The following is a 25,249-nucleotide window of genomic DNA, read 5'->3' as shown; positions in this document are numbered from 1 at the left end:
TTAGTTATTTAGCGACGCACCATAGAAGACGCATATTGAACGGGACTAGTGACGTTTGGGATATGTTGGGTTAGAGACCGGAAAATCAGTTAGCGATAGAATACTCCAGGGTAACGACGTGTTTAGTGACAGAGACTTCTACTGTGGCCTTTTATTAGAATAAATCTATGTGAAGTTGTTCATCAGTGTTGACTACATCTCTTCACTAGTTAAAACCGATGTTTATTGTTTTTGTCTGGATTGTTGATCAACTACACGGAATACACCCGAACACTTACACCCAAACGCTTGCAGAGTAATTACGTTGAAATTCAACAGTCATCCATAGTTGACCTCAAGACAGACTGAACAAGCAACATCACACTCCACATGAAACATCAACAATTATAGGAGCAATAAGCTCTTTGCGAAAACTTTAACAATGATACACATTAGGCAAATTAATAAATATTTAATGTTTGAATAACTACTTCATAGAACAACAAATTCCTATATGAAATATAATATCATTTGTATGGATAATAAACCTGCAAAGAACAATCAACAACATTTCCAGCAATGATTATTAATAAATTTTTATTTTCATTGGTTTAAATTTGAATTTCGTCAATAAAAATGATAGATCTCTATAACTTAATATGTAGCTTTAAATTACTTTTTCACTTCTCAGCTCACTACAGTTAGTAATTACTTTTTTAAAATGTTGATGAATTTGCAGAAACATCTAAGTTACCAGGGGGTCTACCAAAAACTAGAAAACATGACAGGGGGTCTATGAGACAAAAAAGTTTGTGAACCACTGATTTCAAATTTTTTTTCACCAGTATGAACAATTAGGTGTCGTTTCAAATTACTAGACTTCAAAAATCCTTTCTGACATATTTGACATTTAAATGGTTGTTCACCAGTATGAATCAGTTGGTGTTCTTTCAAATAACTATACCTAGAAAATCCTTTCGGACATATTTGACATTTAAATGGTTTTTCGCTAGTATGAACAAGTTGGTGTCGTTTCAAATAACTAGACAATGAAAATCCTTTCTGACATATTTGACATTTAAATGGTTGTTCACCAGTATGAATCAGTTGGTGTCGTTTCAAATGACCAGACCTAAAAAATCCTTCCTGACATATTTGACATTTAAATGGTTGTTTACCAGTATGAATCAGTTGGTGTTCTTTCAAATAAATATACCTAGAAAATCCTTTCTGACATATTTGACATTTAAATGGTTTTTCGCCAGTATGAATCAGTTGGTGTCGTTTCAAATGACCAGACCTAGAAAATTCTTTCTGACATATTTGACATTTAAATGGTTTTTCACCAGCATGAACTTGTTGGTGTTGTTTCAAAGATGAAGAATTATATAATCCTTTTCCACATGTGTCACAGTTAAATGGTTGTTTACCAGTATGAATCAGTACGTGTTGTTTCAAATAACTAGACGAAGAAAAACCTTTGTGACATATTTGACATTTAAATGGTCTTTTACCAGTATGAATAAATTGGTGTTGTTTCAAATTACTAGACGAAGAAAAACTTTTGTGACAAATTTCACATTTAAATGGTCTTTCACCAGTATGAATAAATTGGTGTTGTTTCAAATTACTAGACGATGAAAATCCTTTTTGACATATTTCACATTTAAATGGATTTTCACCAGTATGAACTGGTTGGTGTCCTTTCAGGTTAGCAGAGGAAGAAAAACCTTTCTGACATATTTGACATTTAAATGGTTTTTCACCAGTATGAGTCAGTTGGTGTTTTTTCAAATAACTATACCTAGAAAATCCTTTCTGACATATTTGACATTTAAATGGTTGTTCACCAGTATGAATCAGTTGATGTTGTTCAAAATGACTAGACCTAGAAAATCCTTTCTGACATATTTGACATTTAAATGTTTTTTTGCTAGTATGAACAAGTTGGTGTCGTTTCAAAGATGAAAAATTATATAATCCTTTTCCACATGTGTCACATTTAAATGGTAGTTCACCAGTATGAATCAGTAGGTGTTGTTTCAAATAACTAGACGAAGAAAAACCTTTGTGACATATTTGACATTTATTTGTTTTTTTTCCAGCATGAATCAACTCATGATTTTGTAATATTTTAGAGCTAGAAAATCCTTTTTGACAAATTTGGCAAGTGAAAAGTTTAATTATTTGATGATTATCAGTGCAAGTAGATTTCTTGATCTTATCTGAAACAATTTCATTGGATAGGCTTGGTTCCATATGATCTTGCATTGCATTTAGAATTACATTTGTTGAAGTCATTTCTTCTTCTTGCCTCATGTTTTTTATCTATTGGAAAAAAAATTAATAATAAAATTTGAATATGCCAAATTTAACATTATATTAAACATTATATTAGTTTTAAAGAAAACAGCCACTTATACACAGAATGGGTAAAAGCTGTTTAAACCTGTTTTTTAAACAGCCATTAACTAGAAGGAGAATACTGATTTTGCAGACTGCAATTCCAGACTAAAAGCCATAATCACAATTTTTTGAAGCAGATAAAAATTTTGTGAGCACCCAAGTGTGAATTTTAAGATTATTCATGATATGTTTATGGAAATAAAATCCTTACCTAGATTTAAATTTACCCTGTGAACAAAAAGGACTGAAAGAAGATGAAAGGAAATCCACAAGTAATTATTTTTTTTTTTGTTGCTTTTTTTTTTTTTTTTTTTTTTTTTTTTTCATGTTTCAGAAGTTCCTTATCACAAGAAAGATGACCCTTATTTTAAGCTATCTCTACATGTAGGTACACAGAAAAGATTTAGCTACTTTGTGTTTGTTTTTTTATTTCTAAATTCATACAAACAGTTCTGGGGCAGACTGGGTATCAAAATCAGCCCGGGCATTACCATATAAGCCAGCCCACAAAAGGCATGTCAAAACATGGGCGTAGCCAGGATTTTTTCAGTGTCGGGGGTTGGATTTTTTTTACACCCTCTTTGCGTGTGTATGTAATTAATCTTCATTACATTCTGTCCTTTCATTCTTTCAAACGTTTTTTTCTACCCTAGAATACTCTCTTCCTTTAATTAGTGAAAAGACAATGCTCACAGCCAATGACAGCTAGGGAGTCTGGGGGAGCGCTGTGAGCTCCTCCAGGGTGTCCTGATCCAATCATTATTTCTGTTATTTTAAGCTTTAAAAAAAATATTCTACAGTGCAATTTGCCAGCTACTCTTCCACTAAAGAATTTAAAAAACAAATCTGCTATTCACTGCACTTAATTAATGGAGTCCATCGACTGGTAGAAAATGTTAACTATAATTTCATGTGTCAATCTAGTCATACTTGTTAATCTGAGACTTAAAATATGCTAAGTCATTGGTTTTCCTGACTGACTCAGGCAACCCATTTCATAAGAGTATGCAGAACAGTTAGAGAGGCACTTAATTAATGTGAAAAGCTCTTATTTCGTCCTAGTACATTATCAAAAACGCAAATTGTATAAGAATATATCATGTTCCATTATTTAAAACATAAATATAAACCTCCTTTCATTAAATATCGAATGTGAAGTGCTATATAAATTATTATAATTATTATAAGAATTTCCATTATAATGATTTCATACTAAGTATAAGTTTGCATTAATTATAATTATTTAGATCTAGATTTGATATTTTTTTATTAAATAATATTTTTTGCGAAAGTCTTAATTGTAGTATTTTTATATCTATGTTATTAAAATAAACAAAAAGAAAACTTAGTTTGTCTTTACAAATCGCAGAAAGTAGAACTCTATACCCATAGTGAGCTGTGAATAAGTTGTGTAGTTAGCTATTTCGTGGCTGTGTGTGTGTTAAAGTTGATTTCTATCAAATATTGTACAAAATCTCTTTGTCACCCATATTTTCTTTGCTGTTTCCTCGCTTATCCTTTCTCATCCCTCTTTTTTGTTAACTGTCAATGGAACCATCAAAAGACAGAGGAGGGAAGGATAAAAAACAAATGGATGTGCCATCAAACGTCTATGCCGACCAGCAGTTTATGCCGAAGAGCGTGTTTGCAAAGCATCCACACAATCCTTATGCAGTCCCAGCTGTGATGGGCAGGTCACGTCTACAGAATGGAAGACCACCGCATCCTAAAACGACTCTTGTATGGCCAACTAAGCGAAGGAAAGCGCTCGCAAGGTGGGCAAAGAAAGCGCTTCAGGGACACCCTCAAAGCTTCTCTGAAGGCGTTCAGTATAGACCCTGGCACCTGGGAGACAGAGGCACATGACAGAGCATCATGGCGTCGCGCTGTGAAAACTGGTGCACAGGTTGCTGAGGAAAAAAGAACAACGCTGGCAGAAGAAAAACGCCAGAAAAGAAAAGCAAGACAAATGACACTTGATCCAGCTGGAATAACCTGCCCAGTGTGCGGCCGAACATTCCGGGCTCACATAGGTCTCACCAGCCACATGAGGAGGCATAAAACCCCAGTGCAAAGCCCTCAGCCCCCCTGGATGACAAAGTGGTCATCATCGAACCACGATGGATGAACTATATATATGCCGACCAGCAAAAAAATTAGGCTAAATACAACCTCGAAAACATGAAAGCATGTTGAAGTCCATGCCGCTCATGCATAGCAAAAAGTATGATTTAATGTTTTGCAAATGATAATACGTACAGTGTATAGTGTAAATTGATATTCTTGTTGAATTTAAAACAGAATTAATTGTAATAATAATTTAAAAAAAAAAAAAGAAAATGTGTTTGGCCATCTGTGTCTTGCTGCTGTCAGCTTTAAATTTAAGCTGTCTGCTTGAAAAACATTTTTTTTTCTTTCATTCACAATTCAAATAATTAAACTTTACATAATTTACAAAAATAATAATAGTACTAATTTTAGCCTTTAAATAGCGCTACTTTCATGCTTATAGCATGCTCAGAGTGCTATGGTCCAATCTCATATCTGAATCAGTGGACACTCAGTAAATACAACTCAAACCTCAAGCCCCCTTCCTAGTTGTAAATAATTATACATTTACAATTGCCTGCCCAATTTCAAATTTTAGTAGTCAACTCCACCTCTCAGATAAAGCCCAGTATTTTCCAAGGGTCAAGATTATGATAATAATCAAACAGTGTTTTTAAGATGTCTGCTTCAAAATAATTCCCTCTAACATCCTGGTATCTGGGGCAATCAGGAAAATATGTTCCATTGTGAGATAAGTGCCACAGTACTCACACAGTGGGGGCTCTTCTCTCTTTAACACAAAGGAGTGTATGATGTATGTGTGGCCAATCCTAAGTCTAGACACAGTCGTGCTTCCACACCTTGTAGTAACCTTAGACTAACCTCTTCCAAAAAATCCACAAAAGAGTGGACCAGGGCATACTGAAGCATGGCATGCTAGCATGGAAACATGCAACACAGAATTAATAGTAATTTTGTTCAGTTAAAAAAAAAAAAAAAGCAACTAAAAAAAAACTTTTAAGCTAACTTTTATAGATGACTTCATTGTTATAAATTAAAGGGAATTTCTTTAAATTAAAGGGTCACCTTTCTGACCTTGTGATTTAGAGCTGAAGATGTTAAGGTCTTCTGTGGCTTATGGTTAACAAGGGTGTCATATAGCCAGCACAACAAACTCTTTAATTTTCCCCTACTAATGTCATGTATGCATTAGATCTGGGTGAACTAAGAAACGCCCTAAAGATAAAAAAAAAACACTCTTTCACCTCGCTCAATGGCAGTTCTGGGAGAGGTATGTGTCCAGTCAGTTTTAAGTTTGGCAAAATGATGGGCACTGGATAAAAGTTTCTGTCTGCCTTGTTTGACATAGCCAGTAGTCTTGATGCTAAGGACAATGGTTCATCACTTTCAGTAGTACAAGACATTTTTATCTCCTGCTTTAGAACATCATTTGCCTGTAAGACAAATAAATTTTATTTATAAACAGTGATGGGAACAGACTTTGAAACAATTTTAGGAAATTTTGCACACCCCTGTTTTTGAACTGCGACTTTAAAAAAGTTGCTAAATTTTTTAAAATTAAGTAGAATCATTTTATTTAATATTTTCTTTAAATAATGTTGTATTACATTATAATTACACTGCATAAGCTTTACTGCACATATGCACAAATATGCATGCAAGGCACTATTGTTTGTACATATAGATGAGAGGAGAAAGCTTTTTGCAGATGCTTCATTTCTGGGTCTATCAATCTATAATAGATAACTGATTTTCTGGTAGTGTACCAACTTCTCTCTCAAACAACTATAAAGAGTTAATGCGTTTGAAAATCAAAACATGCTTGAGTTTTGGAAATACTTCAAAAGTATTAGCTACACCTCTGTTTCTTTCACTGATTATTCAATTTCGTTCAGGAGAAACTTTTTATTAAACTTTGTACATGAGGTCTGCCAAGGAATGCTTTGAAAAGCTATTGAGAGAAAGCTGCTGAATCTCTGCTGAGTTCTTAAGCAAGCCAAGCAAGAACAACCAGAGGAAGAGCAACGCTTAGAGGAGAATTTTTAGCAATAAAACTGCATATTGAGGCTTCCTAATGTGACTCTTTTTCATGCTGATACAAGTTGTTTACAAGAAGTGGATCTTTAAAACACTTCGCTTTTAAAGCATTAGTAATGATTAGTTATTAGTTAGATATAGATGGCGATTGGGCCTATTAGATCTAGATGTCTACATCTAATCCTATTTGAAATCAATGAAGTCAACAGGCAACCCTAACCCGACGAAAATATAAGATATTAACAATATGTTATTATCCAGAAAATGATTTGTCTATGAACAATTTGTTGGTGAACTAATTGTCAGTGAGCTATTTGTCATCAACCAACTGTGAGCAAGTTGCCTGAGAGAATATGTTTGGTGAAAGAATAGTCTTGTGAATAATTTTGTTGTGTGAATGAAATGTCGAGAACAATTTGTCAGTGAACAATATGTCGGTGAACGAATTGTTGTGTTCCCACTTAAAATAATCTTATAACAATAGTATTAGAACTATATATTCACTTATTATTAAAAATGAATGACTTTGATGGCTTTCTATCTTTGTAAATTAACACTAAAATACAAAGCAATGAAATATGAGATTAATGAAAGGACTGCCTAGTATGGATGATGAATGAACACTGTAAGATTTCTCTGTATGTAATACACATTTTACTCTGGCTTTATGTTATTTTAACTCATTGTGCATCTTTCTAGATCTTATATACTAGTATGAACAGAATTAAATATTTTATTTTATGTATTACCTACTATAATATACTAGAAAAAAAATACCTGATGTCCCGGGATTACATTATAAGTTTGACCATGGCAGTAGTTTTCAAATGGCTGCATAGAAGAAGTTACTTCATCTCCTTCAGTCTTCTCAATTTTTACATGTGACAATTTCATGTCTTGTAGTTCACATGACTGTTTTATCAAACATATTTCATTAAGACTTTCTTTCTTCTCATGTTTTATTACATTGCCCAGGTCAAGACTGGACTCATGCTCTATATCAGCCATCTTGCTTTGATTACTTTAGTTTTTCTTTTGTCTTGATTTAGAACAAATTTAATTTTTCTGTAAATAAAGATAAACGTAAATGTAATAAATAATATTTTAAAAACAATTAAATACAGGTGCGGATTGGGGGGTATCAATGGGTCAGTCAAGACGCAAAAAAAATCATTATTTTTCAATGCAGTTAACTTTAAAAAAAAGTGATAGCAGCATGAAACAGATGCCCGAGAACTTGTAATTTATTTATTTTTTAAAATAATTTCACTTGAAATTTAACAAAAACATTCTTTAAAATGTAACGCTTTACACTAAACATAATGTTTGCAAAAGCATTAGACCGTTTTTTTTTTTTTTATCTACTAGCGGCATGGACTTCAACACTGCTTTAATGTCTTTGAGTTTGTGTTTGGCCAAGTTATTTTACTGGCTGGCATGGACGTTTGATGGCACTTCCATTTGTTTTTGCTCCTTCCTGTCTTTTAATGGATCTATTAACAATGTTACTGAAAAAAAGATAAATGAGAGAGATTTTAGGAGCACTATAAACCCTGCCTCCCCCAATTTAATTGGCTCATTAGCAATGTTACTGAAAAAAGAGAGGAATGAGACAGATAAGATAGATTAGAAACATTGATGTAATGCAGGAAAAAAATAATGGGGGAGACGATTAGGAAAATATAACAAATGTTCACCAAGGTTATCAGAAGTGTCAACACAGTAATTGTCTGTGTGGTGCAAGGCACACATCCTGAACTAGGTGGTAACAGAAACAAGAAGCATTATAATTTAATAATAAAAAATAAGAGTGTCACTCTTTAGATTATTGAATGACATTGCCGCTTTCCTAAGAGATTCATACAAACTTATGGATGTATGTGTAAATGTAAAGAAAGGTACTTTAAACTGATAACTATTAAATACAAAAGGAGAAAAACAATGGTGGTCCAAAATGCAGCATTGCTCTAAAACAAACAATCATCTCTCTAAATCAGTATTAAATTCTAGTTCTTGACAAATTTGAAAAGAATAGCGTTTCAAAAGCAGACCCAATATCAAAATATAGCATTCAAAGATACTTTACAATAGCATTTGTTTTTTTACATGTCTTTGAACTTACCAAACCTCTTTCAAATTACCTTGAAACAAATGAAATGGATGTTTTGAGAGCATCTAACATGGTGTGTGTAACAAAACCAAGATCAGAAAACATTTTGAAGTGGGGTAGAAAGCAAATGCAAGGAGAACAGAAAAATGGGCAAATGCCCGGTGGGCTGGTACCAAATGGGCCGGTCTGATCGCGACCAAAGAAAAAAAAAATTTTGATGTAGACAACTTTAAAACAAAAAAAAAACGGCCGGAAGCTAGACACAGATGCCCGAACATGCTTTCATTTATTTTTTTGTTTGAAATTTAACAAGAATATCAAAAATTTACACTATACTCTGTAGCCTATGTATTATCATTTGCAAAACGTTACACCATACTTTTTGCTATGCATGAGCAGCATAACTTCAATACGGCTATACGGCTTTCATGTCTTTGAGGTTGTGTTTTGCGTAATTATTTAGCTGGTCGAAATAACGTTTGATGGCACACCCATTTGTTTTTTTTCCTTCTCTCCCCTGTCTTTTGATGGTTCCATTGTCAGTTAATCAAAAAGAGGAATGAGAGGGATTAAGTTAGAAAATATTGATATAGCGCAGAAAAAAAATAGGGACGACAATTAGCTCTTTAAAGGATACAATGGATACCAGCACATATAGAACTAGTAGAAAATGAGACGGCTGTCGCACTCGCCATGAGTGGAAAAACTAACTCACAATTAAACATTTCATCTATCCAGAAGAATTAATGAAACTAATAATAAATAAAATAAATGAGAAATGGAAAAGCTGTCATCTCAAGAACTGTTCTCTTTACCATGAGACCTGCATAAGACACTGGCCCCAAAACATCCCAATGGAAAGAAAACTACATGGAGAGCTCCATTATTTGGAAACCACTGCGCAGTTCATCTCATATATTGGTCTAGTCATCTGAACGCTCCAACATAAAAATGAGAACGAGAAAGAAGAAGAAGAAGCTCTTAAACAATACTTAATAAGAGTTAACTTTAACACACACACATTTAATGGAATGGGTTGCCTAAGTCAGCAAAGAAAACCTATGACTTAGCATATTATAAGTCACAGATCAACATGCATGACTAGATTGACACATAAGATGTGTTGGATGTAACTATCTTTACTAGATTGACACATAAAATGTGTTGGATGTAACTATCTTTACTAGATTGACACATAAAATGTGTTGGATGTAACTATCTTTACTAGATTGACACATAAAATGTGTTGGATGTAACTATCGTTACTAGATTGACACATAAAATGCGTTGGATGTATCTATCTTTACTAGATTGACACATAAAATGTGTTGGATGTATCTATCTTTTTTTTTTAAGAAATCATCTGAATTCTATAATACCAAAAATTTTCAAACTCATTAAGGCTGCTATTGTATTGTTTATAGTTTTCAGACTACATACATACAATGTACAAATAAAATACATTATGTAATCCTACACAAGCATACATCCAGTTTTCGATGTGTTAAGAAAATGTATACATTTTGAAGAGAATTAGGCTTACACCTATTACATGGAGGAAGGCGGGTTGAAATCATCACTTGCCTCAGATCTCATTGTCTGAAAAAAAAATTACTTAATGCCCCAGTGCAACCAATTTAAGCAAACTACAGTCACCGAATTTCCTAAGCGTAGCCAAAAGGGGTTTTGTAATTATCCTATCCCTCCAAAACAAAAACTAAAGCAAATCTATTGTTACCCCCACACACACACCCACTGAAAAAATCCTTGCTACGCCCATGATAAGATATGCAATTCATTTGTCACTATTTATGGGCCAGTTTATATGGTAATGCCTGGGCCGATTTTGATACCCAGTCCGCCCCTGGTTAGGGTAGGCACTTCATGTAGCTCATTCATTGTGGGTTATTATATTTATATAGTCAATACATCTCTTGTAGTAGACTAGATCTAGAAATTAGACTCAAGGCCAAGGTCTAGAGAAAGTAGACTAAGACAACTAAGTCGCGGCAAAGTGAAAAATTGTAAACAGGGGTCGCCGAGCTTAAAAGGTTGAGAACCGCTGGGCTAGATAGTAGATTTAGAATAGATTATTCTAGAGTATTAGTTTACGCAGAATCAGGTTTCTCTTATATTTTAAGAATATGCAGGAAAAAAGTTTAATTTCTTTTGCCATACAAGATCTAATATTATCATTGGAAATACGCCATTTTTGTTTTTAAGGCTCAACACTAGATTATCTCCCTTAAGTTAATTGCCAACTTCTTTATGTTCCTAATTTGTTTCTATCATCTATTAGATCTAATAGTGAAACATTTAGAATGCCAACAAGCTTTTGTACTTTAAGCAATAACTTAAGACTAAATATAAATTATGTAAATAAAGTAATAACATAGATCTACAAAGACGAAAAAAATAATGGAAAAAAATATTCACATTAAATATATAACATCTAACTTTAAGCTTGACATGTTGAAGTTAAAAATAAGCAATATTCACAGCAAAGTATAGGTAGTCATAATTGGATTGTGGCATCTAAGGAAAGATTCTGGAAATTTTACATTGGCTTAAGTGAGAGCTGGGATTTTTAATTTCGGGATTTTTTTTTTTTTTTTTTTTTTGCCCCTCATGAGTCCACCCAACTCTAATAGATACCTGACTTTAGTTGGGGAAAGTAAAGGCGGTTGGTCCTTGTGCTGGCCACATGACACCCTGCTCGTTAACCGTTGGCCAAAGAAACAAATGACCTTAACATCATCTGCCTCATAGATCGCTAGGTCTGAAAGGGAAACTTTACTTAATTGATTAAATAATTGCTTGATTCTTTGTATTGATTCGTGTTTTGTAATGTGAAAAAAATAATTGTGTAAAGTTTCAAATTGATCCGAGAATGGGAAGTGGGAGAAATAACGTGTTCAAAATTTGTACCAGACGAACAGACACAGTGAGTTGAAATAGGCTTTGTAATAATGCAATGATCTAATTAAGGTGGGCACAAAGATTACATACATATTAATAAGCCTTCAAATACTAGTCACATAAACCCACGCAGGCATAAGTTCAGTTGTCAACGCATTGTCAAGCTTTACGTATTATAAGGATGATTACGCATGGCTGCCCATCATTATCATATAGCATGCAATTTGAAAATAATTGTAATGCTATTGTCTGAGAATTCAGTTTCTGAACACATGCAGGCTATTTATCTTGAAATTTTAAATTATATCCATGGTAATAAAGCATATAATTTAAAATTTAGGCCTAATGTTAATACATGCAGTAAAAAAAAAAACATTGTATAGACCACTGAATTCAAAAAGGGGTCTATTCAGACCACCCAGGGGTCTATTCAGACCATCCAGGGGTCTACGATGATTTCCAAGGGGTCTACGGGAAGGAAAAGTAAATTGGGGGTCTATGAAATGTAAACGTGAATCCAGGAGAATGTTTGTCATTTAAAAAGCTCGTGACTATAATTGTGAATTACCTTACTGGAATTGTTGACAAGATTTTGTTTTGACAATGTTTGGAAGTTCTTGGATGCCAAAGATCGAATAATACAAAATAAAGAAAAACCGAATCCAGTGAAAATTGGACATTGTCTTGTTCCGTGACTTCAATGAGGTTAACTTGCACGTGATTTTAATTTAATTTTGTTTTGTTGGTCTTCACCTCACTATCATTAGAAATCAGTTTTAAAACAATGAAGTTAATGAATATTCAAAATTGTAAGGGGCCTATCGAATACCGGAAAATATGGCAAGGGGTATACGAGACAAAGAAGTTTGTGACCCACTAATCTAAGTATATTTACATAAAATAGCCTCCATTCTCAACTGTGAACTACTGGGAATATCTAGCCATGGAATTCTCCAAGGGAAGAAAATAAATGTCAGGGCAGATAATAAACAGCAAGGAAAATCGAAACGATGAAATAAAAAAAAAAGGCTTATCGTTCTTTAGGAAGAAAATAGCTTCGTAGTTGCAAATGAAAGTGTTCACAATAAATGGTTGAGTTATAGTTCTTAAACCATGACACAAGACTACAACAACATCGAGAAGTCCGAACGACCAGGTTTCACAGCCCAAAAGCTTGCTGGCAGTGTCGCACAATTTTATCACTGCATTAGTTATTATTAATTTTGTTTTTTATTTTTGCTTATATAAGTCCCTGACCTTTTCCTCCTCTTGCTAGATTTACTCTACCACTTTGACAATTGCGTTTGTCATGTTCCCTGGCTTATCTCCCCTTCTCTTAGTACGAATGTCAAACCACATTTGGTACTCACAAGTTTACCTTTATCTATCAACCTTGTTTACTCAATATTTAGAGGTAATAATCTGTGCTCCTTTCATCTTGCGAGAAAGCCAGACTGTCCCTTCCCCTTAGTCTAGACCCTGAGCCCACGTCACGCTTGACCTCGAGCCATGTGTTCTTAATAGGCCTACCTCATTGGCAAATGAGTGGGAAGAGCAAATCTTGACCGGAAGTCACATTATCTATCTCGCGATCTATCACATGCTGTCCATTACAATCCCTCTTTCCGGCCAAGCGTTATTTTAGGCTCAAATTTCTCCAATCGCGAGCAGTCGTCACATTTTAATTAGAACGTAGAGGGGCGTTCATTTACAGACCCGATTCATTGTGCTCCCTTAAACTTGTTCGTATCACTTGGACCTTGTGCCTGATTGCGATTGGAGACACCAACTGGTTCCTATTACGTGGAATTCCTGCCCGTCGCAGAGTCCCCACACTTTCTTTTTTATGCGAAATTCCTGCCTACTACAGGATCCGAATCATTAATTTCTTCCTGCTACGACATCGGAATCCCCTTTAGCCCTCCTGGCCCAATACTACGACTTCTAGAACTCATGTTCCTGTTGAACCCACCCTAAACTCCGTGGTTGATAGAAGGAATCTTGGCATCAGCGAACACTGAGTACTAAGTTTACCCGAAGTCTATACTCAGCAGCCGCAGCCAGCCTAATCATCGTTGATTTTCCCCCACCCCCGCTGTGTCACTCCCACTTTAAGGACAACATAAAAGCGGCCGGGCTTTTACTAATTTAACTACGATATTTCAGCTGGAGCTGTCACCTCCCAAGGTGATGCTAATGCTAGTCTACAACACCAGGGCAGAGGGATAAGCTTCTGAGGCATCGACCGAACCGAAAATCATTTTCCTATCCCTTGGATGGGTAATATGAGATACCGTAGCCAATGTCAGAAAACTATAAAGTACAAACAAAAATTATTCTGCATATCAAGGAAACGAATCAAACATTTTCAAACATCACATAAAAAAGTAATATTATATATTTTCTGTTAGACAATAAAATAAGTGACTGTAAGTGATCCGTGCGCACAACGGAGTTGATGAGAAGAAATAATTAGTAGTATTTTTAAAGTCAGCTTTCATACGAGGTGATACTATATGGGGAGCTCCCTGATTTAGAAACCACTGCGTTCATGTATTGGTCTACTCATCTCAACACTCCAACATAACAATGAGAACGAAGAAGAAAAAGAAGAATACGAGGTGATTATTTTTGGTTTTTCTTCTGCTTGAATATTCACCACCTAGTGGGCCTATCATCTAGATGTAATATGTGAGCAAATAAACATTAAAAAAAAAACATCGGACCCTAATTTACCCCAAACTTAGTATCCAATATTACCCACAGGGTAAAACACAGAAATGTTTGTTATAACCATATTGCTGTTCTGATAAGAAATTAAAAACTATTTTATTCTTAATATTTGCTTATGTATTCATTATATAACAAATATAATATGATAGCTTACATTTCAAGCATTTAGACATTCTTTTTAAAAATGTGATGTAATGTAAAGAGAACCACCAAATTTTCTAAAAAAAAAATTTATTCAACTAATATTGCAATTCACAATGGAATTTAAATTGCGAATGTTATTTCTTTGCTCATAAGTTTCGTTTCCACTTCGCCGAATATCATATAATACCTCAAATGCTCATATTACCCCACTTTCCCCTACTATATTTATGTACTTACGTACTGTTAAAACGGGAAAAACATTCTACAGCTAGAAAGCTCTCTTCGCTACAAGAACAATGCAGGAACTAAGCGTGAAGTAAATACACACAATATTCTAACAACAAAACACGCCTTTTTTTTTTTTTTGTATTTATTTATTTTATAATTAAACTAGTTAGAAAATGTTTAATGTAAACGCCCCTTTTTTAAGTTCGTAATATCAGAATATTTTGTTATAAAAATCTTGCTATGCCTATACAAAATTGTGACTAAAAATATTTTGAACGTTGCTAGATCTAGATTAATCATCATCTTTGCTTGTGTCTGATAAACCCAGAGAATCAAGAGACAAGATCTAGATCTATATAGAATCTAGCTCTAGTCGACTCTAGACTAGGACAAGATCTAGGATAAATCTCAACTCAAGTCTATAGGTGATAGATCTAGATCAGGGTTGGGCAAATTACGGAGCGGGCCAGTCTTTTAAGCGGCCTGCGGAACCTAAAGAAATAAGGTGTGCCCACAGGATATACATATAAAAATGCAGATATATTTTTAAAAAATATAATTTTAAATATCTATAGAAATTTTAGAAAGTTCTGATTCTTATCACTTAACAGAAGAGGTTAATGTCTCTAAATGTCATTCTAAAAAGTTTAAATTAAACGAAGATTATTCTTATTGTCAATATTTTAAAACAGTCAAAGACACAAAATGAGGCCAGTTTTTATTTAATATTATGAATAACCGTGTTGAAAGTGTTGGGTTGGCTTGGAACAAGATGGCATGTGTAACAACTGATGAAGCAATTGCTTTGACCAAGAAAAATAGAGCAATCTACCAACAATAAACTCAAAACGGGAAAGTTTGCGTATTATTGACTTAAATTTATCAGTGATCAAATTAGTAAAACCAAAGGGACTTAACAATAGGTAGTTTCAAGAAGAACGTAAATATTTGGAAAACAAAACATTCCCATGTTCGGTACCACAGATATATCTGCTGGCCTAGCATGGTACAGAGAAGTATATGGTATCTCAAAGAAGAAGCCATGTTCCTTAAAAAACATTGACTGTGACTAATATTTCTAATGAAGAGTGGAAGGCAAACTTCATTTTTTACATTGGGAATATTCCGCTCCAATATATGAGCATTTTAAATAATTTCAAACAAAGCTTTCCAATTTCTCCAGGCAATCAATTGAAAACCACTGATAAAGCAATTGCTTTGACCTAGAAAAATAAAGCAATATTCCCACCAACCTTAACCATAGGTAGTTGCAAGAAGAACGTAAATATTTTGAAAACAATACATTCCGATGTTCGGTACCACAGAATTATTTGCTGGCCTAGCATGGTACAGAGAAGTTTAAGGTATCTCAAAGAAGAAGCCATGTTCCTTAAAAAACATTGACTGTGACTAATATTTCTAATGAAGAGTGGAAGGCAAACTTCAATTTTTACATTGGGAATATTGCATTGGGTTGATTCTGCTCAAATATATGTGCATTTTAAAAAATTTTAAACAAAGCTTTCCAATAGGGTTTGTTGGACTAGTCCATTTCGTTTCTTTGATTAAAAAGTATTGGTATAAGGAAAAAAGCCACTTCCGGCCCAAAATAGTTGCCCACCCCTGTATCAAGGGCAGCATTTTAAAAAAATTTGGAATGGCGGGCCGCATATATATATATATATTTATATATATATATATATATATATATATATATATACACACACAACTTAGAAAGATACGCAAGCTAATATACAGTTGTACTTAATGTGCAGTATTTTAGTTTTTACACTTGTGCATAATGTTCCGAAACTGTGGAACTAGCTTACTAGTTATTACCCTTGTGACTGCTGTCAAATTACAGTCAGTCAACGTCGACAATTAACTATACTTGCTTAGTTTCCACAAAAAAATGCTTGTTTACTCATTGAGACAATATATGTTCCGCAAATTAAATATCGGGACAAGCGAAACCTGCCCTTGTGGAGGAACACCGGAGAATGCTGACCATGTTCTTAAACTGCAATAGCAATTATATAAAACATGAAATCTGTCATTAGAAATATTGGGGTGACACAGAAAACATTTACCATGTCTAGTTATAGTTGCAAGGCAGTGAGTTTTTAATTCAGTTTTCCTTCTGCTAGGTGTGAAGCAAGCCAAGGTTAATGTGACCTTCCTGCTTGAAGCTTACTGCTTAAGGAGCCAGTTACTCACCTTCGCCTCTTCTGTTGTTAATGAAAACAGTTTTACTGACTCAATATTTGAGCTACACATGAAACTTCAACAATTATAGGAGCAATAAGCTCTTTGCGAAAACTTTAACAATGATACACATTAGGCAAATTAATAAATATTTAATGTTTGAATAACTACTTCATAGAACAACAAATTCCTATATGAAATATAATATCATTTGTAAGGATAATAAACCTGCAAAGAACAATCAACAACCTTTCCAGCAATAAATATTAATTAATTTTTATTTTCATTGCTTTAAATTTGAATTTCGTCAATAAAAATGACAGATCTCTATGACTTAATATGTAGCTTTAAATTACTTTTTCACTTCTCAGCTCACTACAGTTAGTAATTACTTTTTTAAAATGTTGATGAATTTGCAGAAACTTCTAAGTTACCAGGGGGTCTACCAAAAACTAGAAAACATGACAGGGGGTCTATGAGACAAAAAAGTTTGTGAACCACTGATTTCAATGTTTTTTTCACCAGTATGAACAATTAGGTGTTGTTTCAAATAACTAGACGATGAAAATCCTTCCTGACATATTTGACATTTAAATGGTTGTTTACCAGTATGAATCAGTTGGTGTTCTTTCAAATAACTATACCTAGAAAATCCTTTCTGACATATTTGACATTTAAATGGTTTTTCGCCAGTATGAACAAGTTGGTGTCGTTTCAAACTACTAGACCTAGAAAATCCGTTCTGACATATTTGACATTTAAATGGTTTTTCGCTAGTATGAACAAGTTGGTGTTGTTTCAAACTACTAGACCTAGAAAATCCGTTCTGACATATTTGACATTTAAATGGTTTTTTGCTAGTATGAACAAGTTGGTGTCGTTTCAAATGAGTAGACCTAGAAAATCCGTTCTGACATATTTGACATTTAAATGGTTTTTCACCAGTATGAGTTAGTTGGTGTTGTTTCAACTGAGTAGAGTTTGAAAAACCTTTCAGACATATTTGACATTTAAATGGTTTTTCATCAGTATGAACTGGTTGGTGTGCTTTCAGATTAGAAGAGGTAGAAAAACCTCTCTGACATATTTGACATTTAAATGGTTTTTCACCAGTATGAACCAGTTTGTGTTGTTTCAAATGACTAGAGTTAGAAAATCCTTTCTGACATATTTGACATTTAAATGGTTTTTCACCAGTATGAACTAGTAGGTGTTGTTTCAATAATGAAAAATTATGTAATCCTTTTCCACATGTGTCACATTTAAATGGTTGTTCACCAGTATGAATCAGTAGGTGTTGTTTCAAATAACTAGATGAAGAAAAACCTTTGTGACATATTTGACATTTATTTGTTTTTTCACCAGCATGAATCAACTCATGATTTTGTAATATTTTAGAGCTAGAAAACCTTTTTTGACAAATTTGGCAAGTGAAAAGTTTATTTATTTGATGATTATCAGTGCAAGTAGATTTCTTGATCTTATCTGAAACAATTTCATTGGATAGGCTTGGTTCCATATGATCATGCATTGCATTTAGAAATACATTTGTTGAAGTCATTTCTTCTTCTTGCCTCATGTTTTTTATCTATTGGAAAAAAAATTAATAATAAAATTTGAATATGCAAAATTTAACATTATATTAGTTTTAAAGAAAACAGCCACTTATACACAGAATGGGTAAAAGCTGTTTAAACCTGTTTTTTAAACAGCCATTAATTAGAAGGAGAATACTGATTTTGCAGACTGCAATTCCAGACTAAAAGCCGTAATCACAATTTTTTGAAATAGATAAAAAATTTGTGAGCACCCAAGTGTGAATCTTAAGATTATTCATGATATGTTTATGGAAACAAAATCATTACCTAGATTTAAATTTACCATCTGTTATGGGTGTCTAATCAGATAAAACTTCTAAGTAGTATTATTGCAGATGAGTGAACAAAAAGGACTGAAAGAAGATGAAAGGAAATCCACAAGTAATTATTTTTTTTTTTTTGGTGCTTTATTTATTTTTTTTATTATTTTTTTTTTTTTGCATGTTTCAGAAGTTCCTTATCACAATAAAGATGACCCTTATTTTAAGCTATCTCTACATGTAGGTACACAGAAAAGATTTATGTAGATTTAGCTACTTTGTGTTTGTTTTTTTATTTCTAAATTCATACAAACAGTTCTGGGGCAGACCGGGTATCAAATCGGCCAGGGCATTATCATATAAGCCAGCCCACAAAAGGCATGTCAAAACATGGGCGTAGCCAGGATTTTTTCAGTGTCGTGGGTGGGATTTTTTTTACACCCTCTGTGCATGTGTATGTAATTAATCTTCATTACATTCTGACCTTTCATTCTTTCAAACGTTTTTTTCTACCTTAGAATACTATCTTCCTTTAATTAGTGAAAAGACAATGCTCACAGCCAATGACAGCTAGGGAGTCTAGGGGAGAGCGCTGTGAGCTCCTCCAGGGTGTCCTGATCCAATCATTATTTCTGTTATTTTAAGCTTTAAAAAAAATATTCTACAGTGCAATTAGCCAGCTACTCTTCCACTAAAGAATTCAAAAAACAAATCTGCTATTCACTGCACTTAATTAATGGAGTTCATCGACTGGTAGAAAATGGTAACTATAATTTCATGTGTCAATCTAGTCATACTTGTTAATCTGTGACTTAAAATATGCTAAGTCATTGGTTTTCCTGACTGACTCATGCAACCCATTTCATAAGAGTATGCAGAACAGTTAGAGAGGCACTTAATTAATGTGAAAAGCTCTTATTTCGTCCTAGTACATTATCAAAAAGGCAAAGTGTATAAGAATATATCATGTCCCATTATTTAAAACATAAATATAAACCTCCTTTCATTAAATATCGAATGTGAAGTGCTATATAAATTATTATAATTATTATAAGAATTTCCATTATCAATGATTTCATACTAAGTATAAGTTTGCATTAATTATAATTATTTAGATCTAGATTTGATTTTTTTTAATTAAATAATATTTTTTGCGTAAGTCTTAATTGTAGCATTTTTATATCTATGTTATTAAAATAAACAAAAAGAAAACTTAGTTTGTCTTTACAAATCGCAGAAAGTAGAACTCTATACCCATATTGAGCTGTGAATAAGTTGTGTAGTTAGCTATTTCGCGGCTGTGTGTGTGTTAAAGTTGATTTCTATCAAATATTGTACAAAATCTCTTTGTCACCCATATTTTCTTTGCTGTTTCCTAACTTATCCTTTCTCATCCCTCTTTTTTGTTAACTGTCAACGGAACCATCAAAAGACAGAGGAGGGAAGGATAAAAAACAAATGGGTGTGCCATCAAACGTCTATGCCGACCAGCAGTCTATGCTGAAGAGTGTGTCTGGAAATTATCCACACAATCCTTATGCAGTCCCAGCTGCGATGGGCAGGTCACGTCTACAGAATGGAAGACCACCGCATCCTAAAACGACTTATGTATGGCCAACTAAGCGAAGGAAAGCGCTCGCAAGGTGGGCAAAGAAAGCGCTTCAGGGACACCCTCAAAGCTTCTCTGAAGGCGTTCAGCATAGACCCTGGCACCTGGGAGACAGAGGCACATGACAGAGCATCATGGCGTCGTGCTGTGAAAACTGGCGCACAGGTTGCTGAGGAAAAAAGAACAACGCTGGCAGAAGAAAAATGCCAGAAAAGAAAAGCAAGACAAACGACACTAGCTCCAGCTGGAATAACCTGCCCAGTGTGCGGCCGAACATTCCGGGCTCACATAGGTCTCACCAGCCACATGAGAAGGCATAAAGCCCCAGTGCAAAGCCCTCAGCCCACCTGGATGACAAAGTGGTCATTATCAAACCATGATGGACGAACTATATATATGCCAACCAGCAAAATAATTAGGCTAAATACAACCTCGAAAACATGAAAGCATGTTGAAGTCCATGCCGCTCGTGCATAGCAAAAAGTACGATTTAATTTTTGGCAAATAATAATACGTATAGTGTAAATTGATATTCTTGTTGAATTTAAAACAAAATTAATTGTAATAATAATTAAAAAAAAAAAAAAAAAAAGAAAATGTGTTTGGCCATCTGTGTCTTGCTGCTGTCAGCTTTAATTTTAAGTTGTCTGCTTGAAAAACATTTTTTTTTCTTTCATTCACAATTCAAATAATAAAACTTAGATAATTTACAAAAATAATAATATTACTAATTTTAGCCTTTAAATAGCACTACTTTCATGCTTATAGCATGCTCAGAGTGCTATGGTCCAATCTCATATCTGAATCAGTGGACACAACTCAAACCTCAAGCCCCCTTCCTAGTTGTAAATAATTATACATTTATAATTGCCTGCCCAATTTCAAATTTTAGTAGTCAACTCCACCTCTCAGATAAAGCCCAGTATTTTCCAAGGGTCAAGATTATGATAATAATCAAACAGTGTTTTTAAGATGTCTGCTTCAAAATAATCCCCTCTAACATCCTGGTATCTGGGGCAATCGGGAAAATATGTTCCATTGTGAGATAAGAGTCACAGTACTCACACAGTGGGGGCTCTTCTCTCTTTAACACAAAGGAGTGTATGATGTATGTGTGGCCAATCCTAAGTCTAGACACAGTCGTGCTTCCACACCTTGTAGTAACCTTAGACTAACCTCTTCCAAAAAATCCACAAAAGAGTGGACCAGGGCATACTGAAGCAAGGCATGCTAGCATGGAAACATGCAACACAGAATTAATAGTAATTTTGTTCAGTTAAAAAAAAAGAAAGCAACTAAAAAAAAACTTTTAAGCTAACTTTTATAGATGACTTCATTGTTATAAATTAAAGGGAATTTCTTTAAATTAAAGGGTCACCTTTCCGACCTTGTGATTTAGAGCTGAAGATGTTAAGGTCTTCTGTGGCTTATGGTTAACAAGGGTGTCATATAGCCAGCACAACAAACTCTTTAATTTTCCCCTACTAATGTCGTGTATGCATTAGATCTGGGTGAACTAAGAAACGCCCTAAAGATAAAAAAAAACACTCTTTCACCTCGCTCAATGGCAGTTCTGGGAGAGGTATGTGTCCAGTCAGTTTTAAGTTTGGCAAAATGATGGGCACTGGATAAAAGTTTCTGTCTGCCTTGTTTGACATAGCCAGTAGTCTTGATGCTAAGGACAATGGTTCATCACTTTCAGTAGTACAAGATATTTTTATCTCCTGCTTAAGAACATCATTTGCCTGTAAGACAAAGGAATTTTATTTATAAACAGTGATGGGAACAGACTTTGAAACAATTTTAGGAAATTTTGCACACCCTGTTTTTGAACTGACCTGTCACTGTGACTTAAAAAAAGTTGCTAAATTTTTAAAAATGAAGTAGAATCATTTTATTTAATATTTTCTTTAAATAATGTTGTATTACATTATAATTACACTGCATAAGCTTTACTGCACATATGCACAAATATGCATGCAAGGCACTATTGTTTGTACATATAGATGAGAGGAGAAAGCTTTTTGCAGATGCTTCATTTCTGGGTCTATCAATCTATAATAGATAACTGATTTTCTGGTAGTGTACCAACTTCTCTCTCAAACAACTATAAAGAGTTAATGCGTTTGAAAATCAAAACATGCTTGAGTTTTGGAAATACTTCAAAAGTATTAGCTACACTTCTGTTTCTTTCACTGATTATTCTATTTCGTTCAGGAGAAACTTTTTATTAAACTTTGTATGGAATGCTTTGAAAAGCTATTGAGAGAAAGCTGTTGAATCTCTGCTGAGTTCTTAAGCAAGACAAGCAAGAACAACCAGAGGAAGAGCATTGCTTAGAGGAGAATTTTTAGCAATAAAACTGCATATTGAGGCTTCCTAATATGACTCTTTTTCATGCTGATACAAGTTGTTTACAATAAGTGGATCTCTAAAACACTTCGCTTTTAAAGCATTAGTAATGATAAGTTATTAGTTAGATATAGATGGCGATTGGGTCTATTAGATCTAGATCTTATAATAGATCTAGATGCCTACATCTAATCCTATTTGAAATCAATGAAGTCAACAGGCAACCCTAACCCGACGAAAATATAAGATATTAACAATATGTTATTATCCAGAAAATGATTTGTCTATGAACAATTTGTTGGTGAACTAATTGTCAGTGAGCCATTTGTCGTTAACCAACTGTGAGCAAGTTGCCTGAGAGAATATGTTTGGTGAAAGAATAGTCTTGTGAATAATTTTGTTGTGTGAATGAAATGTCGAGAACAATTTATCAGTGAACAATATGTCGGTGAACGAATTGTTGTGTTCCCACTTAAAATAATCTTATAACAATAGTATTAGAACTATATATTCACTTATTATTAAAAATGAATGACATTGATGGCTTTCTATCTTTGTAAATTAACACTAAAATACAAACCAATGAAATATGAGATTAATGAAAGGACTGCCTAGTATGGATGATGAATAAACACTGTAAGATTTCTCTGTATGTAATACACATTTTACTCTGGCTTTATGTTATTTTTACTCATTGTGCGTCTTTCTAGATCTTATATACTAGTATGAACAGAATTAAATATTTTATTATATGTATTACCTACTATAATATACTAGAAAAAAAAATACCTGATGTCCCGGGATTACATTATAAGTTTGACCATGGCAGTAGTTTTCAAATGGCTGCATAGAAGAAGTTACTTCATCTCCTTCAGTCTTCTCAATTTTTACATGTGACAATTTCATGTCTTGTAGTTCACATGACTGTTTTATCAAACATATTTCATTAAGACTTTCTTTCTTCTCATGTTTTATTACATTGCCCAGGTCAAGACTGGACTCATGCTCTATATCAGCCATCTTGCTTTGATTACTTTACTTTTTCTTTTGTCTTGATTTAGAACAAATTTAATTTTTCTGTAAATAAAGATAAACGTAAATGTAATAAATAATATTTTAAAAACAATTAAATACAGGTGCGGATTGGGGGGTATCAATGGGCCAGTCAGGACGCAAAAAAAAATCATTATTTTTCAATGCAGTTAACTTTAAAAAAAAGTGATAGCAGCATGAAACAGATGCCCGAGAACTTGTAATTTATTTATTTTTTAAAATAATTTCACTTGAAATTTAACAAAAACATTCTTTAAAATGTAACGCTTTACACTAAACATAATGTTTGCAAAAGCATTAGACCGTTTCTTTTTGCTATCTACTAGCGGCATGGACTTCAACACTGCTTTAATGTCTTTGAGTTTGTGTTTGGCCTAGTCATTTTAATGGCTGGCATAGACGTTTGATGGCACTTCCATTTGTTTTTGCTCCTTCCAGCCTTTTAATGGATCTATTAACAATGTTACTGAAAAAAGATGAATGAGAGATTTTAGGAGCACTATAAACCCTGCCTCCCCCAATTTAATTGGCTCATTAGCAATGTTACTGAAAAAAGAGAGGAATGAGACAGATAAGTTAGATTAGAAACATTGATGTAATGCAGGAAAAAATAAATAGGGGAGACGATTAGGAAAAAATAACAAATGTTCACCAAGAGTGTCACTCTTTTGATTATTGAATGACATTGCTGCTTTCCTAAGAGATTCATACAAACTTATGGATGTATGTGTAAATGTAAAGAAACCTCTTTCAAATTACATTGAAACAAATGAAATGGATGTTTTAAAAGCATCTAACATGGTGTGTGTATTAAAACCAAGATCAGAAAACATTTTGAAGTGGGATAGAAAGCAAATGCAAGGAGAACAGAAAAATGGTTATATAACTCTCAATGCTCAAAAAAGCTTAAATGAAATTTAGGACCTTCTTGCCAACATTTGCAGATCAGTTCGTGTAGTACAGAGGTTGGCTTGTTGTGGTTTTGCACTGTTTTAGAAGATCTGGGCAGTGAGGATACCATTGCCATTGCATTCAGAGGCTTTGCTGGCAGTCATGTTGAATATAGATTTGTTAAATTCTGATGGGGTCAGGGGCAGATTGGTTATATGGGCAAATGCCCGGTGGGCCGGTACCAAATGGGCCGGTCTGATCGCAACCAAAGAAAAAACAAATTTTGATGCAGACAACTTTAAAACAAAAAAAAACGGCCGGAAGCTAGACACAGATGCCTGAACATGCTTTCATTTATTTTTTTGTTTGAAATTTAACAAGAATATCAAAAATTTACACTATACTCTGTAGCCTATATATTATCATTTGCAAAACGTTACACCATACTTTTTGCTATGCATGAGCAGCATAACTTCAATACGGCTATACGGCTTTCATGTCTTTGAGGTTGTGTTTTGCGTAATTATTTAGCTGGTCGAAATAACTTTTGATGGCACACCCATTTGTTTTTTTTCCTTCTCTCCCCTGTCTTTTGATGGTTCCATTGTCAGTTAATCAAAAAGAGGAATGAGAGGGATTAAGTTAGAAAATATTG

General features: G+C 33.8%; 1 protein-coding gene across 11 annotated transcripts; it reads right to left on the bottom strand.

The window, feature by feature from the left end:
• Nucleotides 1–431: 431 nt before the first annotated feature.
• LOC106062641 (zinc finger protein ZFP2-like) lies at nt 432–24,849 on the bottom strand. 11 transcript variants are annotated; one of them, XM_056040001.1, is made up of 5 exons: nt 21,855–21,994; nt 21,364–21,528; nt 7,270–7,557; nt 5,700–5,888; nt 432–2,307 (listed from the first exon to the last, which is right to left on the bottom strand). In XM_056040001.1, exons 3-5 carry the CDS (start codon nt 7,498–7,500, stop codon nt 742–744), a joined length of 1,986 nt encoding a protein of 661 aa, XP_055895976.1. In that variant the 5' UTR covers nt 7,501–7,557; nt 21,364–21,528; nt 21,855–21,994; the 3' UTR covers nt 432–741. The 11 variants fall into 11 exon arrangements, with proteins under 11 accessions (XP_055895976.1, XP_055895981.1, XP_055895974.1 ...); XM_056040006.1 differs by lacking the exons at nt 21,364–21,528; nt 21,855–21,994 and adding exons at nt 10,080–10,201; nt 10,781–10,863; XM_056039999.1 differs by lacking the exons at nt 21,364–21,528; nt 21,855–21,994 and adding exons at nt 10,146–10,201; nt 10,781–10,863.
• Nucleotides 24,850–25,249: the final 400 nt, after the last annotated feature.

The sequence above is a fragment of the Biomphalaria glabrata genome, chromosome 9 (assembly GCF_947242115.1).
Source record: "Biomphalaria glabrata chromosome 9, xgBioGlab47.1, whole genome shotgun sequence".
In the NCBI taxonomy this organism is placed as follows: domain Eukaryota; kingdom Metazoa; phylum Mollusca; class Gastropoda; family Planorbidae; genus Biomphalaria; species Biomphalaria glabrata.
Note: the sequence above shows the minus strand (reverse complement) of the source record. Positions and strands in the feature narration are given on the sequence as shown.